General features: G+C 49.4%; 1 protein-coding gene across 4 annotated transcripts in view; it reads left to right on the top strand.

The window, feature by feature from the left end:
* Nucleotides 1-7,105, top strand: part of LOC134948133 (sulfotransferase 1 family member D1-like) — a 183,742-nt gene extending 176,637 nt beyond the window's left edge. For all 4 annotated transcript variants that reach the window (XM_063935937.1, XM_063935934.1, XM_063935935.1 and 1 more), the window contains one exon: nucleotides 6,397-7,105. In XM_063935937.1, coding sequence (XP_063792007.1) covers nucleotides 6,397-6,509 — 113 coding nt within the window. In that variant the 3' untranslated portion in view covers nucleotides 6,510-7,105. The remainder of the gene's footprint in view (nucleotides 1-6,396) is intronic.
* Nucleotides 7,106-14,266: the final 7,161 nt, after the last annotated feature.

Genomic DNA, 14,266 nt, shown 5'->3' with positions numbered 1-14,266 from the left:
TTACCAGGAGTTCTCAGATCACGTTTAGTTTTAAAGAAAAGTGTTACAATTTGTACTATGTGCAGGGACGGACTGGGGCTGTAATTCGGGCCAGGCATCCTAATGTGCGCACGGAAAAAGAGCGTGGGCAAGCCTCACAAGGGCTTTAATCCTGGCTTCGTTTTTTGTATTTTTCCCTGGTTTGCGGACGGTAATGATTTGAGCTTCTGGAAGTCCCGAGGGAAAGTCATCCACTCCAGGACCCGTATAATACACCTGTGTACATTGTTTATAGGATCAATGGATCGGCAGTCTGAAGGTCGACAATGTAATTGGTCAAGTTGCACAAAGTTGACGTGATGAAAAGGTCAACATGATTTTTTAATGGGTTGTTTTTTTTTTGGTTTGAAAATTTTCCTTCCAGTTAGTGCACCGCGTCCCCTCCGCTCGACACTGGTTACTATTCCAGTTGTAGTCCACGTGGATAGTAAAGTCTGAAAAAGTCCTGAAAATTAAAATAAATTCCAAAAAACTCATACCGACCTTTCCTCTGTCGACCTATCATCCGGATACTTTTACATTTTGGTATAAGATGCTATAGAAAAGCTGAGTAGTTTTGATGACCACTCTGCCCCCAAGGCCATTTTGTTGCTGGAGAAGTTTCAGGCTGCTCTGATGTCATCCCCTGCAGTGGCAAATGCAGGATTTCTACAGGGGGGTTTCCAAATGCAGTCCACAATCTACCACTCTGCGGAACACTGGAGCAAGTGCGGGAGTCTGGGGGAGTGATAAACGAACCCTGTAACGACCCTGGACATTAATGTATGGAAAACAGTATTAATATTTAACACTATATATGCAGAGTGCTGCACTTTCTCAGCACACATTCTCCCACCTCATGGTAAGACTCCGGTCTCTTCTTCCTGGAAGCTACTCTCTGGTCTAGTGCACTGATTGAGGACTCAGGGGGTAATTCAGACCGGATCGTTGCAGCAAACTTGTTAGCAGTGGGCAAAACCATGTGCACTGCAGGTGGGGCAGATGTAACATGTGCAGAGAGAGGTAGAGTTGGGTAGGTTATTTTGTTTCTGTGCAAAGTAAATACTGGCTGCTTTATTTTTACACTGCAATTTAGATTTCAGTTTGAACACACCCCACACGAATCTAACTCTCTCTGCACATGTTACATCTGCAGGTTGTACGAAAACGCAGCCTAGCGATCAGGTCTGAATTACACCCCAGGTCTGAATTACCCCCTCAGATCCACACACACAGCAAACTTGGTAGAAGAAGCTGCTGACACTGGTCATGTCCCTTACACTGCATGATGTGGCTGCAGCACTAGTAATTGCATTATATACCACTGCTAGTGTCATAATTTGAGCCACATGCCAAGAGGAGGGGGGTTTCCAGGCAACCGGAATCCTCCCCCCTGCTTCCGTGCATATGTCTATGCCCTGTCCAGTGCCTGCAGAGTGTCCAAGCTGAAGTTAGGGAGGGTCGGCGATGTGATCAGATTGCGCAGTACCGTGTTATGAAAATGTCTCCATGCGGTTAGATGTTTTATCACCAGTGCAATTCTATTTATAGCCTGTTGCATTCCACATTGCATCATTCGCAGAATTACCAACGCAGAGAAGAAAGAACTTCATGGGCTAGTCCATTACATATGTTATTTGCTTGTTGTTTCCAAACACTCGTCATAGATTGTCTCTTTAATTACCATCAGCTTTTTGCCCCTATTATTGTGTAAGCGGCGTCTGCTCCAGCTCGCTGCTGTACCGGCCTCACAGAGCTATCTGCGCAGTGGTTACTGTTTCATGGCGAATTACAACCCGCAATCATTTAACAGTATACGCTGTATATCTGCATTGTGGGCCGGATTCAGCATAGATCGCAAAAGCAAAATCTAAAGGTGCATACACACTGAGCGCTTTTCCCCCCTGCCCAGCGATGTCAGCGGGGGGTGAGCGGCTTTCCATAGCAGGACGCCATAGAAAGCCGCTCACCCCGCCGTTCATCTACTGGTAATACCAGTAGATGAACGGCGGCCGCCAGCGATGAAGCGGGAGCGTGCATCAGCGCTCAGTACTCACCGCTCGTCCATACACACTGGGCGGCTTTGAGCTGAAAGCAGCTCAACACACCAAACGTGACCTGCTCTCAGCTCAACATCGCCCAGTGTTTATGGACCTTTAGACTTGGGTGGGTGTGTTCAAACTGAAATCTAAATTGCAGTGTAAAAATAAAGCAGCCAGTATTTACCCTGCACAGAAACAAAATAACCCACCCAAATCTAAGGGTGTGTACACACGGTGAGATAAATCTGTGAGATTTTGACTATATAGTCAAAATCTTATGAAAAGTTAGTGCATATCTCACGGTGCTAGGCAGCTTGTGATACAGATTCGATCCCGACGCGCACTCCCGTGGGATCGGTATCGTAAGGCTAGATAGACTGTGCAGGCAAGTCAATCTTGACTATCTAGTGTACAATCTAGTATAAAGTATAGCCAAAATTGGCACTTAGGGGGACATTTACTAAGCAGTGATAAGAGCGGAGAAGTGAGCCAGTTGAGATATTTCCCCATCAACCAATCAGCAGCTCTGTATCATTTTATAGTATGCAAATTATAGATGTTACTTCAGTGCTGATTGGTTGCCATGGGCAACTTCTCCACTGGCTCACTTCTCCACTCTTATCACTGCTTAGTAAATGTCCCCCATAGTCAAAATCTGTACAATCTGTGCTATCTGGGCTCTGGGGGAGTTCAAGGGAAATCGCATAGTCAAAATCGAACATAGCAGGGATCTCACCGTGTGCAGTAGTGGATCTTGCCACGGGCAAGCAGGACTTTTGCCCGGGGCGCCGCCTTCCAGAGGGCGCTGGTGCCATCCGGAGGGCGCCGCACCATGGCAAGACCCGCTACTGCTGTGCCCTCCGCTGCCTGCTGTGTCCCCCGGCTGTGTCCCCCTGTGAAGGGAACTAGACGCTACGCGTCTAGTTTCCCTTCGTGGAGAGAACCTTTGCTGTGCGGTGCGCGATGACGTCATCGCGCACCGCTACTACTGTACAGGGGGCGTAATTGACCACGCCCCCTGTATTAAGCCACGCCCCCATTTCCTGCCCGGGCCGCAGAGAGGGCTCGAACCGACCCTGACCGTGTGTACACACCCTACTCTCTCTGCACATGTTACATCTGCCCCACCTACAGTGCACATGGTTTTGCCCATTAGAGAAAGATTTTGCTTTAGCGATCCATGCTGATTCAGGCCCCGTATTAGATATTTATACAACAGTGTTCCAGAATATCTTCACTATCACAGTCTTACCTCACATATAGGGTGTAAGTGTCCCCTGATGTCACTGCCATACAAACCTGTTCTCCATATATTTTGCGGTCTGGTGGGTTCCTTAGCACTTGGATATAGGAACTAGAAGCACTTAGAGGATGATTCCGCTCTATCTAGTTTCCAGAGGGCAGTAATCTGGTTGTCCGTTTCCTGCTATGTCTCTATGGTTGGCTTCTACGTCTGTGTGACACCAAATGGCAGAGCCCCTTACCTGGGCCAAATGAACCACTAAATGTTGCTGATTGCCAACGAAGGCCCGCTGGGTCCTAGAGGTTCTGTCTGACACCTGCTGCCCGCATCAGCAACAGTCTCTTTGTTTAGTTTATTTGTTAGTTGCGAAGAGTGGCATCCCGTCAGCCGGAATCCGGGCAGCGACGGAGCGAGTCTCCTCGCAGGTTTGCCGCACTCGCCACAATTTATATTCCTACTCGAGTGGGAATACCGGGCTGCGGTTGGGATTCCGACCGCTGGCATTTCCCCAGCTGTAGGGTTTCCGGCATCAGTATCCTGAACGCTGGGATCCCGACTGCCGGTATATTAACCGCATCCCCCCATACTAGGTGTATTGATGCTTACCGAAGAGGAACAGCGCTTTTAAAAATAAAACCACCACATCTGATATGGCAGATGTAATACAGATATCAGGGCACACTGTAGTTATATAACAATAGAAATAAAAATATATATTTAATAATGTGGATCCAGGACATAATTAGAGTGGATGTTGCCCCGTCTGGATGGCGCACTCCTCGGCCCGGCCCATGTGTAGCGGGGGCACAGAGCGCAGCGCTGCTCAGTGGATATAAAAGATGCTAAGGTCGCCGCCTGCACCAACAACAAGTCCCAGCGGCGGCAACTCAGGTGGACAGGGCTCCAGCGGCGATGGTGCTGAATACGCATAGGGGTAATGGGATGCTCCAATAGACAGCGGTACACCCCAGCTGTGACAACGCTGCGCAAAAGTCTCCAGCAGCGGCACTCAGCCCAGAAAGGGGCAACCGAACAATCGCAGCAGTAAGTGATCATATAATCAGTAAAAATAAAGTGCCCAGGTGTCTAGTGTTTGTCCAGGTCTGTTTAGCCCCTGTCTGCGTGAATACGCCCTCACTGAGCTTTGGCAATATGAGAATGACCAGTTCCTCATTAATGTGTAAGTGTGATATAAGTATGTACGGTTCTTCATCGCCATTACACGCTTGTTCTCTCTTTGGTGCATACGCAGTTTGTGCAATCAGATCTCAGCTTCCACCTGATTAATGCAGGATAATGACAGTTGGAACCCGGTACGTACTGGAAATAGGGGCCTATTTATCAAACTCATCAACTCTTTAATTCAGGCATAAACAGCTGTTTCCATATCATTTAAATATCCCTGCAGTTTACCAAAATCATCTACTGTAAAAGCTGATTTACATATAGGACAGAAAAAGCAATACCTTTTACACTGAAATTCGAGCGGCTGTGGCTGCTGGATGTAGTCTTTAACCTACGTAATTTTTACTCACTTAGCGTACACACACACCGACACGCTGTAAGCACAATGCAGCTACACGTGTGGCTAAAATACACTTTAAACCTTAGCAGGAAAGAGACACAACACCAATTGTATTTAAAATGCTGGCATCCGACCCACCAACATATAATTGCAAAAAGGGGGTTACAATAACAATACAATCACAATCAGAGAAAAGGGGCTACAATCAATGGTACATACGTTTGTTTCGCCAGCGCCACACGGACCCGGTGTTCAGTCAATCAAGCAAGATGACCTTCAGAAAGAGAGAGAGAGAGACCGGCCAGGCAGTTTGGCTTTTTATACATTTGGCTAAAACATAATACAATAGAAACTGTAATCTCTTCACCTATAGGTCAAAGGGCTGGTCATTTACAGTACAGGAGAGGTCATAGGTTGGTTTGAATTGGTGGGCGATGCCTGGTACAGGTGCACTTGCAGTTGGTCTCCACTGGGTTCCCTCCGAATATCAGACTACAGTACTAAATACAGTATAATAGTAATATTCTGTTCCTGCGCATATCTATGCGCAAGAGCGTGCTATCTTCTGCAAACTGCTACCGGAATGTTGCTCTTAAAATACCCTACAACTGGATACCAAACACCACCTCCTAACCTAATGCTGTCCCCTCATAGCCTGTAAAGGTGAATCCCTTTGTTATTGTACCTTTTAAACAAGTATAAATTGCTGGTGTGGTGCATGTGGACTATGTGTACATTTTGCACTATGTGGATTAAATATGAGATATGTCTTTGTGGCTTTTCCGTGCAAATACATATGCTACCGTAATTGCTCATACCACGCGCTAATACGCAGGACCGCATGATCGGTCGTACGCAACTTGCAAATATGCGCGCGCACGGCAGAACAAGTAAGCGCACGGAGGCCATCTGTGTGGTGTTTGTACTTGGTGCGTGTGACAATAATATTTTTGACTTTGACACTACAATAACTCGGACTGGCATTGCCCATTGTAGCATATTGGCTACTTTCTTTGACCTCTCTCAGCAGCCAGTGGACCAAGTGGCATAAGGGTATTTCTAAAGTGTGTCATAGTGTATAAGGGCTCACTACTAATGTGTGGCATAATGTGTATAAGGGCACTACTAATGTGTGGCATAATGTGTATAAGGGCACTACTAATGTGTGGCATAATGTGTATAAGGTGAATTACTACTGTGTGGCATTATGTGTACAAGGGTACTACTAATGTGTGGCATAATGTGTATAAGGGCACTACTAATGTATGGCATAATGTGTATAAGGGCACTACTGTGTGGCATAATGTGCTGCAAAGGGCACTACTACTGTGTGGCATAACATGTATAAGGGGTACTACTGTGCGGTGTTATGTGTATAAGGTTGCACTTCTGTGTGGCGTACCTTGAATTGGGGGGATTTCAGTAGGGGGAAAGGGGGTGCAAATTGCTGCCCTCCTCCAGTGACAAAAATCCTAGTTTCGACCCTGCTTACAGTATTACAGGTGGGTAATTCCCTGTCATCTGGCACAGGCTACATTTATGTGGCGTTTTGTTTCCCCCTCTGACAGGTACAGTGGGCGACTGGAAGACCCTGTTTATGGCTCAGCAGAGCGAGGCCTTTGAAGAGCATTACAAGAAAATGATGAGCGGCTGCACTTTGAAATTTCAGGACCCAAAGTGACGCATGACTGCCCCCATGTGGCTCGATGGAGAATCTCCAGCACTGCTGGGAGTATCAATAAATTTTATTCCATGTGAAACCTATACCGTAACCTACACAATAAGTCATTTACAAACTGCAAATGTGCGCAGCGCTCCTTTTATGTAGAGCATACAGTACTCAGATACAGTGACAAAATCCGCCATGGAGGTCTACCTCAACGCCCACAAAAAAAGAAAAGAAAAATGAAAATAAGAACTTTGTATTGGTGATATTATTTTTTGAAAAATATATACTATACTATACTGACAATGTCTATAAGTAATTTCAGCCATCATTAATATAGCGGCCATGCAGTAATGATTACATTTTGCCCCATTAGCCATAGTTTTACAAACCCCCTGTTACATTACGCACATGCGGCCGGTAGCGCGCTATCACCTAGTGATCTGGACGTCATACTTTCCAGCTTCCTCTGTATTGGTTACTAGATGTGTTACGTTGTATATTCTCATCAATGAATGTCTTATATACTGTACATTCTTTTCCTTGTACTACCTTTTTTAGCGTCATCTTATATTGCATTTGATGCTTTAATAATAAAAATATAAGAAAAACACGTCTCAATCCTAAAATGTCAACAAGATTTGTCTATGATACAAAAAAAGTCACTTACACAAAGACTGTGGGCCTAATTCAGACCTGATCGCAGATGTGCTAAATTTAGCAAATCTATGATCTGTTACACAGACATGCAGGAGGACGCCCAGCACAGGGTTAGTTCACCCCGCATGTCAGGCCCTACCCCCCCACAAGTACCAAAAGCATGCTTTTGTACTTGACGAGTAGCTCCCTACTGTGCAACTGTGCGCTGGCAGGGAGCTACCCATCGCTGTCCGGGTCGCAGCGGCTGCGTTCCCGCTCGTTCCTGCGTTGCCCGGACCGTGCCCCCCAAATGGCGGCCCAACGCCGCCGGCCCACCCCCTCCCACCCAGCCACCACCTCTGCCTGTCAATCAGGCAGAGGCGCTCGCTGGGCTGAGATGGCCATTGGCTGTCTGGCATTCACTGGCACATGTGCAATTCATACCTGATTGGCTTCTGGGGGTCATTCTGAGTTGATCGCTAGCTGAAAATGTTCGCTGCTCAGCGATGATGCAAAAAACGGCACTTCTGCGCATGCGTATGCGGCGCAATGCGCACGCGCAGCGTACTTTCACAACGGCCGATGTCGTTTCACACAAGGTCTAGCGAAGCTTTTCAGTCGCACTGCTGGCCGCAGAGTGATTGACAGAAAGAGGGCGTTCTGGGTGTCAACTGACTAATTCAGGGAGTGCTCGGAAAAACGCAGGCGTGCCAGGAAAAACGCAGGCGTGGCTGGGCGAACATGTGTGTGACGTCAAAACAGGAACTGAACTGTCTGAAGTCATCGCAAGCGCTGAGTAGGTCTGGAGCTACTCTGACACTGCACAATTTTTTTTTGTAGTCGCTCTGCGATCCTTTCGTTCGCACTTCTGCTAAGCTAAGATTCACTCCCAGAGGGCGACGGCATAGCGTTTGCACGACTGCTAAAAACAGCTAGCGAGCGATCAACTCTGAATGACCCCCTATGTGCTTGGAAAAAAAATTCACAAATGACAGCTCCGGTAAGACCTGTCCTTTGAGGTATAGGACTTGTTGGTTTATGACCCGGTCGTAGAATGCATTCAGCACAGTGGACACTGGGAGAGATCCAGTTGGATCACTCTCAGTGCACATTGCGATAAGAAGCCTGTGACAGGACGGTTCCGTACGAAAGCACTCACCGCTTTCGCGTCCCGTCGGCTGCGCACAGAATGGAAGGTTAGGTCACACGAGGCCTGACCACATAGGGGATTCCCGCTTACCATCAGTAACCGCCTGTTACTGACTCCACCCACTGCGCTGTGGGCGGGTTTATGCTGCCACCACCAAACTCCTAACCTGCCGTGGCGTTTGGAACCACGGTTCTGCTCTGTATGTGCCGACGCACTGCCTTACCACAGCTGTGTGGTGCTGACGAATCCCCACTAGCCACTTGCTAGGCCTCTACCGGTAGCTGGCGGAAGGCGGAACTTGGAGACGTTAGGTGCTTCCCTGGACAGTCGGAGGACGGGGCTAGGTTTGGCCTAACCCTGTAGGTCACAAGATGAAGCAATCTTCTTGAGGCAATGATGTTTATTTTCTCAATAATAGCCTTAAAAAAGACTCATCCCTATTGCTAGGGGCAACAGCATACAGCAAGATGTTCCAGCAGAATAAGATGGTACAACACAATCTGGAGGCACGCAGGCCTCCTTTTTATGTCAATTTTCCACACAGTACCACAGGGGGGTAAGCCCTCCCTGTCTTCTCCAACCAATCAGGTTATCGCACAAAATATAAATAAATTTACATTTTACAAGGATTTCAGTAAGTGCAAAAAAGCTATTTCCTTTTTCCTGCCACACACAGACAAAGTTTTGTATAATTTAAACTCCAATTCCAACCACCTGGGAGGTTACACTTCACCATTGATACATTTAACACATAGCTTTAAATACGGTTTGTATTGGATTTACCAAACAAATATTCTTCCTTCCTGCATCTACCATTCAGGGTTCGTATATCAATTAAATCAGCTACATGAAACAAACAGGTTCCAAGCCCATAGACTTTATCTATGGGATAAGGAGATCCCACGTGATTAGCATATTTCTCTAAGGAACTTACACATCAAAAGGTATTGTCATTCCCACCTCTCTGCTAGGACAGGGCCATTAGCATGCCACTTCCTACTGACAGGAGATGATTATTCAGACAGCTATAGTAACTGCATTTTTCCTTTAAATACATTTCAGTTAAATACATGTGTTTCCCTTTAAATATACTCTGAGCCTGTGCCCTGCACAGGCTCCACATACTGTACCTAGGCACTGCAGTGCCTTACAACACACTATATATGTGATTACATTTAAAACAATGTTTTTGTTTCTCTAAATACTGTCCCCTAGCCCTGCAGCCTGGCTGCTAGGACTCTGTTTGTGCTGGAGGTATGGGGCTGGCTTCCCCCATCCTCCAGCCTGCCTGTAATGCCCGCCACTGGGGTCCAGGGAGCTGGCTCTCCCTGTCCCTCCAGTGTGGCACTCACTCAGTGGCCTCCTCTCCCCTGGCGCGCACACACAGATCAGCGCGCCGGGGAGCTCCCTCACTGCCGCGGTCGCCGGAGAGGTCCGGGACCGCGGCACACAATTTAAAAATAAATTTTTAAAGCATTTTAAACACCTGGCGCCTAGCACCCTATACATTTTAAATATAGCGCCAAGCGCCCATTGTCCTTATAATGGCGCAGGGCACTAGGGGTTAACCCCTTCAGTGCCGCGGCGGCCATTGTCCACGTGGGCTGGGGTCTCTCCGGCCACAAAGCCCATAGGCCAGTGGTTCCCAAACTTTTTTAAATCACGGCACCCTAGAATATCAGCTTTTTCTCTCACGGCACCCCTTGGCCAAAAGTTTCTTATTGAGAAATTTAGAAAGAAATATTAAGTAAATTGTGTTATATGTCTTCCTTTAGTTTCATTGGCCCTCATTCCGAGTTGTTCGCTCGCTAGCTGCTTTTAGCAGCATTGCACACGCTAAGCCGCCGCCTACTGGGAGTGAATCTTAGCATAGCAGAATTGCGAATGCAAGATTAGCAGAATTGCGAATAGAAATTTCTTTGCAGTTTCTGAGTAGCTCGAGACTTACTCTGCCACTGCGATCAGTTCAGTCAGTTTCGTTCCTGGTTTGACGTCACAAACACACCCAGCGTTCACCCAGACACTCCCCCATTTCTTCAGACCGCGTTTTTCCCAGAAACGGCAGCGTTTTTTCGCACACACCCATAAAACGGCCAGTTTCCGCCCAGAAACACCCACTTCCTGTCAATCACACTCCGATCACCAGAACGAAGACATTTCTTCATAAAGCCGTGAGTAAAATACCAAACTTCTTAGCAAATTTACTTGGCTCAGGCGCGGTGCGAACATTGCGCATGCGCATTAGCGACTAATCGCTCCGTTGCGGAAAAAAAAACGAGCGAACAACTCGGAATGAGGGCCATTGTGTGGTGAGGGACTAGATTTACTAATGTTTGGCCACATATTTTATGACTGACAGCCACCAGCGCTGGTTTTGCCTATAACATTGACCATAAATAATTTGTAATTGGTACTGGACCACCAACCCAGGGCACCCCTGCAAGTGTTCCGAGGCCCCCCAGGGCACCACGGCACATAGTTTGAGAACCGCTGCCATAGGCTTTTATTAGGCAACACCATCTACAGATGAAAAGAAAGAAGCTAAGCGCTCTGGTGAGTGGTGGTGTATGCTGGTTGTCAGCAGCCACTGGGAAAAGGGAATTGCCAATCCCTTAAAAACAGTGCACACTGAATAAGACAAAACCAAGTGGCGCTCGATAATCAGAATAATAAAAACATTTATTTATAAAACTATAACAACAAACCTCCCGGGGGGTATAATACAAATTCATTGACATGCAATTGGAGCTAACAAATACAATGTTGCTATATATCCAATAGAAACTGAAGCACCGTATGTAGCAATTGCTAAGCTCCTTTAATATAATACCTCAGAGGTAACGTGATGATTGAATGTTCAGTTAATGCACTGTTAAGAATGACTGGAGTGCAAAGATCTTAATAGATGAAGAAGTCACTCACTTAATATTTGCAGATCAATGGGCGATACTTCTTCCATTTAAATGTGCACCGGGTCCAGCGCTTCCGATAGGAAGTGAATCGCCGATGGTCTGCAGTGCTGTGCTCAGATGCACATATACATGATCATTGCCAGGTATTATTGCTAGTGCTCGATTCCTAGCCAATTAATAATTGGTAGCGAGGGAAGCCCAGAGAGATCATCGCCAGCCGGCCGGTAATTGCACACGTGTGAGGGAGGCCGGTGTCCACGATCACCGCAGGGATGGAGCAGAGTGCAGCTGCTCCCTGTGCCTGCAAGCTCACCGATGGAACTGAAGCCTCAGCGGCAATGTGCAGGCTGTGCTCTCAGAGGCGGCAATGTGCAGGCTGTGCATTCAGAGGCGGCAATGTTCAGGCTGTGATCTCAGGGCCGGCAATGTGCAGGCTGTGATCTCAGAGGCGGCAATGTGCAGGCTGTGCTCTCAGAGGCGGCAATGTGCAAGCTGTGATCTCAGAGGCGGCAATGTGCAGGCTGTGCTCTCAGAGGCGGCAATGTGCAGGCTGTGATCTCAGGGGCAGCAATGTGAAGGCTGTGCTCTCAGAGGCGGCAATGTGCAGACTGTGATCTCAGAGGCGGCAATGTGCAGGCTGTGATCTCAGAGGCGGCAATGTGCAGGCTGTGATCTCAGAGGCCGCGATGTGCAGGCTGTGATCTCAGAGGCGGCAATGTGCAGGCTGTGATCTCAGGGGCAGCAATGTGAAGGCTGTGCTCTCAGAGGCGGCAATGTGCAGGCTGTGATCTCAGAGGCGGCAATGTGCAAGCTGTGATCTCAGAGGCGGCAATGTGCAGGATGTGATCTCAGAGGCCGCGATGTGCAGGCTGTGATCTCAGAGGCGGCAATGTGCAGGCTGTGATCTCAGAGGCGGCAATGTGCAGGCTGTGATCTCAGAGGCGGCAATGTGCAGGCTGTGATCTCAGAGGCGGCAATGTGCAAGCTGTGCTCTCAGAGGCGGCAATGTGCAGGCTGTGATCTCAGAGGCGGCAATGTGCAGGCTGGGATCTCAGAGGCGGCAATGTGCAGAATGTGATCTCAGAGGCGGCAATGTGCAGGCTGTGATCTCAGAGGCGGCAATGTGCAGGCTGTGCTCTCAGAGGCGGCAATGTGCAGGCTGTGCTCTCAGAGGCGGCAATTTGCAGGCTGTGATCTCAGGGGCAGCAATGTGCAGGCTGTGATCTCAGAGGCGGCAATGTGCAGGATGTGATCTCAGGGGCAGCAATGTGCAGGCTGTGATCTCAGGGGCGGCAATGTGCAGGCTGGGATCTCAGAGGCGGCAATTTGCAGACTGTGATCTCAGAGGCGGCAATGTGCAGGCTGTGCTCTCAGAGGTGGCAATGTGCAGGCTCTGCTATCAGAGGCGGCAATGTGCAGGCTGTGATCTCAGAGGCGGCAATGTGCAGGCTGTGATCTCAGAGGCGGCAATGTGCAGGCTGTGATCTCAGAGGCGGCAATGTGCAGGATGTGATCTCAGAGGCGGCAATGTGCAGGCTGTTATCTCAGAGGCGGCAATGTGCAGGCTGTGATCTCAGAGGCGGCAATGTGCAGGCTGTGCTCTCAGGGGCAGCAATGTGCAGGCTGTGCTCTCAGAGGCGGCGATGTGCAGGCTGTGATCTCAGAGGCGGCAATGTGCAGGCTGTGCTCTCAGAGGCGGCAATGTGCAGGCTGTGATCTCAGAGGCGGCAATGTGCAGGCTGTGATCTCAGAGGCGGCAATGTGCAGGCTGTGATCTCAGGGGCGGCAATGTGCAGGCTGTGATCTCAGGGGCGGCAATGTGCAGGCTGTGATCTCAGAGGCGGCAATGTGCAGGCTGTGATCTCAGGGGCGGCAATGTGCAGGCTGTGATCTCAGGGGCGGCAATGTGCAGGCTGTGATCTCAGGGGCGGCAATGTGCAGGCTGTGATCTCAGAGGCCGCGATGTGCAGGCTGTGATCTCAGAGGCGGCAATGTGCAGGCTGTGCTCTCAGAGGCGGCAATGTGCAGGCTGTGCTCTCAGAGGCGGCGATGTGCAGGCTGTGCTCTCAGAGGTGGCGATGTGCAGGCTGTGCTTTCAGGGGCGGCAATGTGCAGGCTGTGCTCTCAGGGGCAGCAATGTGCAGGCTGTGCTCTCAGGGGCGGCAATGTACAGGCTGTGATCTCAGAGGTGGCAATGTGCAGGCTGTGCTCTCAGAGACGGCAATGTGCAGGCTGTGCTCTCAGAGGCGGCAATGTGCAGGCTGTGCTCTCAGAGACGGCAATGTGCAGGCTGTGCTCCCAGAGGCGGCAATGTGCAGGCTGTGCTCTCAGAGGCGGCAATGTGCAGACTGTGATCTCAGAGGCGGCAATGTGCAGGCTGTGCTCTCAGGGGCGGCAATGTGCAGGCTGTGATCTCAGAGACGGCAATGTGCAAGCTGTGCTCTCAGAGGCGGCAATGTGCAGGATGTGATCTCAGAGACGGCAATGTGCAGGCTGTGCTCTCAAAGGCGGCAATGTGCAGACTGTGATCTCAGAGGCGGCAATGTGCAGGCTGTGATCTCAGAGGCGGCAATGTGCAGGCTGTGCTCTCAGAGGCAGCAATGTGCAGACTGTGATCTCAGAGGCGGCAATGTGCAGGCTGTGATCTCAGAGGCGGCAATGTGCAGGCTGTGATCTCAGAGGCGGCAATGTGCAGGCTGTGATCTCAGAGGCGGCAATGTGCAGGCTGTGATCTCAGAGGCGGCAATGTGCAGTCTGTGATCTCAGAGGCGGCAATGTGCAGGCTGTGCTCTCAGGGGCGGCAATGTGCAGGCTGTGCTCTCAGGGGCGGCAATGTGCAGGCTGTGATCTCAGAGGCGGCAATGTGCAGGCTGTGATCTCAGAGGCGGCAATGTGCAGGCTGTGATCTCAGAGGCGGCAATGTGCAGGCTATGCTCTCAGAGGCGGCAATGTACAGGCTGTGCTCTAAGGGGCGGCAATGTGCAGGCTGTGCTCTCAGAGGCGGCAATGTGCAGGCTGTGATCTCAGAGGCGGCAATGTGCAGGCTGTGCTCTAAGGGGCGGCAATGTGCA

Source organism: Pseudophryne corroboree, chromosome 8 (genome assembly GCF_028390025.1).
Source record: "Pseudophryne corroboree isolate aPseCor3 chromosome 8, aPseCor3.hap2, whole genome shotgun sequence".
In the NCBI taxonomy this organism is placed as follows: Eukaryota; Metazoa; Chordata; class Amphibia; order Anura; family Myobatrachidae; genus Pseudophryne; species Pseudophryne corroboree.
Note: the sequence above shows the minus strand (reverse complement) of the source record. Positions and strands in the feature narration are given on the sequence as shown.